The sequence below is a fragment of the Salvelinus fontinalis genome, chromosome 30, assembly GCF_029448725.1.
Source record: "Salvelinus fontinalis isolate EN_2023a chromosome 30, ASM2944872v1, whole genome shotgun sequence".
NCBI lineage: Eukaryota > Metazoa > Chordata > Actinopteri > Salmoniformes > Salmonidae > Salvelinus > Salvelinus fontinalis.
The window spans coordinates 23210160-23219459 of record NC_074694.1 but is presented as its reverse complement, the minus strand read 5'-3'; the positions used below and the strand labels follow the sequence as shown (position 1 = coordinate 23219459).

The following is a 9300-nucleotide window of genomic DNA, read 5'->3' as shown; positions in this document are numbered from 1 at the left end:
AACCTCATTGTAACACAGCTGATTCAGCTAATCAATGTCCTCGTTAGCAGCTAGTAGAATCAGGTGTGCTAGCTAGGGTTGGAGCAAAAGCCTGCAGGAGGGTAGCTTCTCAGGAGGAGAGTTGGCCACCCCTGTCCTATGATGAACATTCATATAGGCTAACACATTTCTCCCAGGATGACAACTGATTGCAATACATCCAGTATTCACTCACTTGCTGTACTTGTCGTCATACTTGCAGATGTAACTGAGGTGTGCAGCGAAGGCCTCCACAGCTAGCGGACAGGGAATCTCACCACTTTTCCTTTTGATGATCACCCCTAGAACCCAACACATGACTCAAGCAGGACTAATGGGAGTTTTTTTTAAAGTATTATGTAATCATATTTTCAGATTGCAACTCCGTGCCAAATTATAATACAAAAATGTGGCATATCATCTTGCACATAACAGTAAAGTAAACTGGATAAAGAGTGCAGTTGTGATGCTGTAAATAACTAGACTGAATGCCTCAAAGTCTAATAATTATGGTTTCTCACAATAGCTTCAAAATAACCAATATCTTCTGCGGAAAATACCTTGCTCTCTAACAAGCAAAATATGACTGCACGCTTACTAGTGTAGCTAGAATAAACGCCTTGTAAAAAGTATCAACCTAATACCTAAAACAGATCATGGGTGTACCACATGAAAAATAGATGAACATGAGGAGTTACAGTGTAACTATGGAGGGAGCTGCGAGGGAACGAGTCTAGTAGTCGCCTGGATCACATTGAGCCATTAGCAGGTCGTTGATATGTTTTTCTTGACTGAAACTCTGTCGCTGACTCGCTTCCATTAAAATGATCCTCAGCTATCTAATGCTAATTACGCTAGATTTCACTCAGGTCCTACAGTGTAATGTTGAATGGAAATTGGAAAGTTACAGGAGGGCAAATTGAAAAAGAAACGCTCATTCATTGCAGCTGCGGTGCTGGTTGTAGCGTGAGTGGAAGAAGGGAGACCGTGCATTTTAATGCTTATAAAAGTGTTGAACAAAGTGTTGATTAAGTTGTTATTCAGCACTGTCAAACATGAACTTACTCATAAAAACAGCAGTTCTTTGCTGTATTCGTTGAGTCTCTCTCTAGTCGTGGTTTTAAAAGTATAGAATTCTCAACTTTGTGAATAAAAATTTCAAATATGTTTTAGTCTATGGATCGAGGAAACTGTGCAGACGTGGTGATCTGAGCTATCTGATTGGCCAGCCGTAGGCCTATAGGTGCACTTGATTTGCTCTCTGAGCCTGTCGTGTAGGCGGAGTTCTACCTTCAGACACATGAAATGGTTCAAAATGGGAATACTTTGCCTTCCTGGCATTAGGGCTGCTAAATCAAGTGCACCTACCACCAACAGCACGACCAGTCGATCGCCAGGTTGGTGATCACTGCTCTTCTATAGGATTAATTCAGATTGTATTCAACAAGAAAAATCCTCCCAAACACTTGAAACATTCAGCACTTCTTTTAACACAGCCATGAACAGAATCCAAACCCTCAATTCCACTCATCTACTCTGGATCCTTGCTGTTTATCTATCCAGATTTAATGCATTTTCCCACCAAATTTATTTTACAAATGGGATTAAATGTGTGGGGTGAGAGCCTTTCACATGCCTCGCAACAGGGATTTTCTCCCATTTCCATTATCTCTGAACATCACTCATACAGGGAGAGACAGAGTGATGAGGTGCTACATCAGGGTTTCTCAGTCTACAGGGTAGATTAAGAGTGCATTAACAACTAGGAGTTACTGTGGTCTGTTAAATCCACATCATGTCAATGGTGGGTGGTGACTCATACTGTATCAGTCAGCCCTAAAGAGCTTCATAATGATGCTCCATTTCAGAGCATTATATTGACACAGTAGGCCGACATGATCAAAATAAAGAGAAACGTTTTGCTTTAAAATTTAAGGATGTTCACTCTAAAATCTATGCCCATGATTGAATACCATTTAAACATCCCCCTGAATGCATGTTCTGAATGAAAATGTATGAAAACATGGGTAATATCACATCAGTCCCAAAGCAGGTCTCCTTACCTTTCTTGGTGGGTGAGTAGGCGTTGGTAAGGAAGCGGAAGTGTCCCTTGTTGTACCAGCTGATGAGGGAGGTGTTACCTCTCATCATGCTGCAGGACTGGCCTCTCTGCTGGGGGCTCTCAGGGTTCACCAGCATGGACTGGGGCAGGCCGGTGCAGTCACTCTTTCTGGTGCTCAGCAGCCCACAGCAGTAGATCTCTGGCAGAGGACAAACACTCACCTTTAGACATCTGGGACACGTTCAGGATGGTGCAACATACAGAACGTTACAGATATAAATGTAATGCATGGAGATGACATAATTCCTTACTTTAAAATGTCGGAGGCACTTTATATTTGAACGAACCACCACACTGTATAATCTGTACATGTTAGCTGACTATTTCCCCTGCTTTCTTAAAGCCCATCCTCTCCCACCACCTGCAGTAATGATAGATGGCACAGATTGCAGGTGGCCAGTATGTGTTCAGATTGAGATCAGAGGATAAAGCCTAGAGGAGGACACCAAGAGGACAGACTCGCTCTCACACTACCTCTTACTCGGCATGGGGTAAAAGAAAGACAATGGCGTTTTTAATTGAGCTGGAGCTGAACATGATTAATATCTCTGTCAGCTGCTGCAGGGCTACGGGGCTGGTTTACTGTGGCATCACTTCCCCTCTCACCAGGCTGTTCACTTTGTTAATTAAAACAGTAGGATGAACTGGTGGTCTAGGTTTCTAAAATAAACCTTGGGAAAATTTACTGTACGTCATCTTTACAGTTTACTCTATGTCTGGTTGTGCAGCCTAGTGGGTGCTAGGCATGGAAGCAGCAAAATAAACAATTCACATGTTGGTTCTCAGGGTTAACTTCAATTGACGGTCTTCTTTTTCATTACTACAGTAGCAGGAGGACATGTACGGTAATTAAAAACAGCAGGGGATGAACAGGGGGTGATGAGAAAGGAGATTACAGTACAAACTTTGGAAAACCATCACCCTGCTAGCTAGCTGCCTTACAAGGGGGATTGAAAAACTAGCTAGGTAGAATACGCCATAGACCAAGCTATGGTAAGATAAGATAGCCAGATTTCAGCGAAGACAAACACTGCAGTTAGCTACACTACATTTCCTTGACGAAGAACAACCAAGACCACAACAAAAACCATAGCCGAGAAAACAAATTGCTTTATTAAGAAACAATATGCTAAACTGAACAAAAATATGACGGCAACATGTAAAGTGTTGATCCCATGTTTCATGAGCTGAAATAAAAGATCTACATTTTTACCATACGCACAAAAAGCTTTGTCTCTCAAATTTCATGCACAAGTTTGTTTACATCCCTGTTAGCAGCATTTCTCCGTTGCCAAGATAATCCATCCACCTGACAGGTGTGGCATATCAAGAAGTTGATTAAACAACATGATCGTTACACAGGTGCACCTTGTGCTGGGGACAATAAAAGGCGACTAAAAATGTGCAGTTTTGTCACACAACGCCACAATTGTCTCAAGTTTTGAGGGAGCGTGCAATTGGGATGCTGACTGCAGGAATGTCCACCAGAGCTGTTGCCAGATAATATTAATTTCTCTACCATAAGCCACCTCCAACATCATTTTCGAGAATTTGGCAGGAGGTCCTCACAACAACAGACCGTGTGTAAACACGCCAGCCTAGGACCTCCACATCCGGTTTCTTTACCTGCAGGATCGTTTGAGACCAGCCATCCAGACAGCTGATGAAACTGTGGGTTTGCAGAACCGAAGAATTTCTGCACAATCTGTCAGAAACCATCTCAGGGAAGCTCATCTGTGTGCTCGTCGTCCTCACCAGGGTCTTGACCTACTGAAGTTTGGCGTTGTAACCCAATTCAGTGGGAAAATCCTCACCTTCGATGGCCACTGGGACGATGGAGAAGTGTGCTCTTAACAGAAGAATCCCAGTTTTAACTGTACCGGGCAGAAGGCAGACAGCGTCTACGGCGTCTTGTGGGTGAGCGGTTTGCTGATGTCAACGTTGTGAACAGAGTGCCCCATGGTGGCTGTGGGGTTATAGTATGGACAGGCATAAGTTACGGACAACGAACAAATTGCATTTTATCGATGTCAATTTGAATGCACAGAAATACCATGACAAGCTCCTGAGGCCCGTTGTCATGCCATTCATCCACTGCCATCACCTCATGTTTCAGCATGATAATGCACGACCCCATGTCGCAAGGATCTGTACACAATTCCTGGAAGCTCAAAATGTCCCAGTTCTTCCAGGGCCTGCATACTCACCAGACATGTCACCCATTGAGCATGTTTGGGATGCTCTGGATCGACGTGTTCAGTTCCTGTCATTATCCAGCAACTACAGCCACTGAAGAGGAGTGGGACAACATTCCACAATCAACAGCCTGATCAAATCTATGCGAAGGAGATGTGTTGCACTGCATGAGGCAAATGGTGGTCACACCAGATACTGACTACTTTTCTGATCCATCCTCCTACCTTAAGATATCTGTGACCAACATATCAATGTTCCCAGTCATGTGAAATCCATAGATTCGGGCCTAATTAATTTATTTCAATTGACTGATTTCTTGAACTGTAACTCTGTAAAATCTAATAAATTGTTGCATGATGCGTTTATATTTTTGTTCAGTGTAGTTATGAACCGCATATAGTCAATGGTTGAACCCCAAATGCACATGTCTCAGTTCAGTTGTGCACTACAAGTAAGCAAATGCACGCTAACATCAGACAATTTACCAGGTCCGGCATACGCTCCCTTTCCTGCTTTCTTGTCATTATTATAATCAACATTTGTACTGACTGATTAAAATGGTGTCGAGTTACTTTTCAGTGTGTTCCCAGAAAATCTGAAGCCGCCATCCACAAGTAAAGTAGTTAGGGTGCTGCACACGGTGCACCCAGGTAAAACAACTTTAGAATCATTGAGGGGGTTCGATTAATCTCGCCCGGGAGCCATTGTAGGCATGTTTTGCATAGGCAAAATGTTGATTGCATTCGATTTGGAACCGGGCTGCCTCCTGGGCGTGAGCCAGGTGCCCCGCTCTTTCCGACAGTCGGCTCAAATTAAGCACGTGTAGTAGGTAAGCACGTGTAGTAATGAGTAGGATTCTGTGTTCACATGCAAAATTGATTACTTTTGATTAAAATGTTTTATCTTCCGTCCCTCCCCACTTTCATAGCCCGGTGTACCCTGGGCCAGATTAATCGAACCCCCTCTCTGCTTGCTTAAATTGTGCGCCATTGTTGCGCATTCAAAATAAAATGACATGCTTGCTAACTTAGCTACATTATTACATGAGTCGGTTTTCAGAAAATCAACTGTTTTAGACTATTGTATTTTTACCAATTGTGAGAAACAAACATTTACTCAGTATAGAATGTATAAACCAAATCATTTTGGAACCGACGCTTCCAGACTCCATTTAAAATGGTCTGTCTAACTAAATTTTTTAAGAACAGGATTTGTCGTGTAATATTTAATTATCTGTCTATAGATCTGAAGAGTGTGGGTTTGCCTCCCGGAGGATACATTTGGACCATTCATTTGTTTATAGTTTTGACAGCCCCCTCCCGCCATACACACACACACTTTCATTTATTAAGTGGCTCTTAAAAGAGCCTTTGGGTTCGTGGAGTGGCAGGCAAGTGTCAGTGAGTGTGGTGGTGTGTACTACTGCGTGCGTTTTGCTAGAACGGAGGAGACCTACTCTCAGACTCTAAAGGAAGAGGTCGTTGCCCTCATCTCTGAAATGCACATTACACAACGGTACTGCCCAAAGACACAGTGCTTTATGGCAGAGTGGTGGATTGTGGGCATGCGCCTGTCAAGGAGAAATGCAAGCTGGCCCATGTAAAGCTGATAAACGACTTCAAAAAATTCTAATGGACTCAGTACACATGGTACTTCGGACAATACTTAAAATCTATGTTCTGTTCCAAATTTGTGAGTATTCCCATCTGTTTTCATATTTCTACTACACTTTATAAATGTGGGAATGTATGGTATTTTACTGGAGTTGGACAGCTGTGTACAGAATTACTGAGAACATTTGTAGCTAAAGGATTTATAGCACCTATCCAATGTCAGATATGTAAATATGTATATAATTTTTCTTAAGAGTGTTTTGTACTTTTATTTTACAGGTGTTTCACAGCAGTAGTTGTATCAGGAGTTACCAAAATTGCTCTTGAAGATCCACAGGGTTATGCATGTTTTTATTTTTTCAAGCCTAGTACCACACCCGATTCTACTACTCAGCTGTTCATCAAGACCTTAGCTGTTCACAAAGACCAAAATCAGGTGTGGTAGAACTAGGCTTGAACAAAAAAACCTGCATAAACCTGTAGCTTGTCAAGAGCAATTGTGGCCATCCCTGAATTGTATTTACATAGTTGACTATATCTGATGAATGTACATTTGGTTGTACATTTTATATTTAGTGATAACTCACTTTTGTTTACAGGTAATGTTGTACTAGGCTTTCTTCAATAAACTTTTAAAAAAGGTACATTTTCATGTAAATAGTTAATTGGTATATGTTGATTATTTGTGTATTTTCCAGGAGCTTGCTCAACTGTTTTAAGAGAGATAAGGGAATAAAATCCAGTTTACTACATATTTACTTAAATGGGTTTCTGGTTTTTCACTTCCCTCCAGAAAATCAACTGTCAATATTAAATAAATACTAACAACTACATTACTTATGTTGCCATTTGTCATTATTGTTTACTTTTGTGTTATAAAGTTGTTGAATAATCACCTTCCGGTGTAAAAAACATGGAAATTAAAACCAAAAAAATAAACTTTTAAGTGAGAGGTAAGCATTGGTCTGAAGCTGGAAATTCACATGAGCACAACAATGCCTAATCCACCCATGCTCTACCAAGGTTTACCAACACACAGCTTTGACCTACTACAGTAACTATGTTGGTATTGTACTTCAAACTACAGTATGTGTAGGCAGAGTACTTAGGATTCAAACAGCCTAATTCATACTCTCTTCAGATGGACAAAGGACTTTATGGTGTCCTGCTATTAAAATTATATATATAAAATTTGGCTGTATGTATTTTTAGATATAGGCGTATTGTAAATGTGTATTATTGTTGCATCACCATCTTTATTACAAAAATAAATACAAGTACAAACATAACTTTAAGCTACATATTATTTTGACAAAAGTAATGAACTGTCCATTGATCAGCAAAGCAATTGATTGAACAGGCCCATGTTTGAAACACAAGTTGTTCTGAGCTTATGTCAATATTGAACAGGTAAGCTAACAGTTACAGAAATAAGGAATGCAGACAGCCTCTATCTATCTGAGCTACTGTTGTTATGTTAGGCAGCATACTGACCAAAAAATTATGTTATTATATAATGCACCACATTACTCAATCAAGTCTGATGGTCTTGTAAGTATAAAAGGTAGTGATGCACCGATATGACATTTTTTGCTGATACTGATATTTGATATTTTCCTTGCCAAAAAAAACGATACCGATATTTATTTTTTGGACGCAGCTGTCTAAGGCACTGCATCACTACAGTCCCTGGTTCGAATCCAGCCTCCATCACATCCGGCAGTGATTGGGAGTCCCATAGGGCGGTGCACAATTGGCCCAGCGTCGTCCGGGTTTGGCCGTCATTGTAAATAAGAATTTGTTCTTAACCGACTTGCCTAGATAAATAAAAGGGGCACACACACAAAAAATATTTTGTTGGCATTTATGTATGTCCCCATTACCAGTAAAACATAATCAAAACCCATTTCTTTGACTTACTTGCTGTGCTGTTTCATTGTTCATTTCTTCAGTCGTTTCATTCTCAACCAGGATTTCTATGGAACGCCGTTTGGGTCTTTGCGTGCCAAAAAAGACGCTGGTTTGTCAACAAGCTTATTTGACACGTCAAATAGTGTTATTTGACGTGTCAAATAAGCTTGTTGACAAACCAGGATCTGAATTTGACAAAAGAAATATAAAATGTAGTAATTATTACACAATCACTTGTATTTCATATGTCACAACGATTCATCGATACGTATGCTATGATGCTGGTAAGTTGTCTCGCGTACCTACAGTGCTGGTCATTAAAAAAAAGCTAGCTAGCTCATGGATGCAAACAATGTTCTTCCCAAAAAAATTGCAAAACGACAATCTGTTTCAGTAGCTATAGTTAGCTAGCTATGTAGCAATCTAAAATAACCCTAATTTATAAGGCAGTTCTTATTTAATGGTGGTCGGACCCATCTATGTGAAGCTAGCTACAATAAGGATTAGCCACAATAGTGGACTTTAAGGTTAGCCTTCAAAATAAAAGTATGTCATAATTCTACTATTTGTATTCATTTGCATCACTGTCAATGACATACTTTTATTTTGAAGGCAAACCGCAAAATCCACTATTGTGCCTAATCCTTATTGTGGCTAGCTTCACCACACATAACCCGGTCCGGTCGAGCCTCACTAGCCAGATGAAGCTAGCTGGCTGCTTATAACGTTAGCTTTGGGCAACAGGGTTAAGTAGCTGGCTAGCTATTTATTTTCATGAAGTGAAGTTCAATTTCAATAGGCGAACAACAAGTGGAAAACTAGCTAATACTTACTCACAAGGATTCCTAAATCATTGCTAAGAATAATGAAAATGACTGCAGTTTCTACTGGTCATTGTTTTCAGGCTGGTTGTATTGGTGCTAGCTAGGTTTTAAGCTAAAGCTAGCTACCCCAGAAGTTGCGGCCGAACAAATTATGCTTTATTACCAACGCGGTATTGTAAACACATCGTTCGTGGCTGGTGTTTGCAGACTTGTTTTGTACAGCTTTGACAGTGCTACTGTATCTTTTTTGACACGCAAAGACCCAAACGGCGTTCCATAGTATGTATGTCGTGAAGCTAATAGCAGTGGCGCTATTACTATTACTAACTCAACATCTGAAAAAGAGCGCACTTGGAAGTGTGTACCGGTGCTCGATCAGTCGGCGAAAGCCAACATCACCCACGACAGAGAGCGTTTGATTGTCAAGGGCAATGAATACCATTTTCTTGTCTTTAATAGATTTCACCTTTGAGTTGTCTCGCTGAATTTTTTTTACTCTTCAAATGACTGCTCGACTTGTTTGACTGCTCGATCCACAGAGCATTGTGGGCTAGGTTAGGGATGCTGTGTTGCAAGTGTAGCGCGAAATTTTACCTGGTGTCATCACGTCATGTAC

The 9300-nt window shown here is 40.8% G+C and overlaps 1 protein-coding gene across 1 annotated transcript in view; it reads right to left on the bottom strand.

The window, feature by feature from the left end:
* The window catches only part of pgbd5 (piggyBac transposable element derived 5), a 41895-nt gene that overhangs the window by 8016 nt on the left and 24579 nt on the right, over positions 1 to 9300 (bottom strand). The window contains exons 5-6 of the mRNA XM_055890077.1: positions 2082 to 2279; positions 215 to 320 (exon numbers count right to left, since the gene is read on the bottom strand). Coding sequence (XP_055746052.1) covers positions 215 to 320; positions 2082 to 2279 — 304 coding nt within the window. The remainder of the gene's footprint in view (positions 1 to 214; positions 321 to 2081; positions 2280 to 9300) is intronic.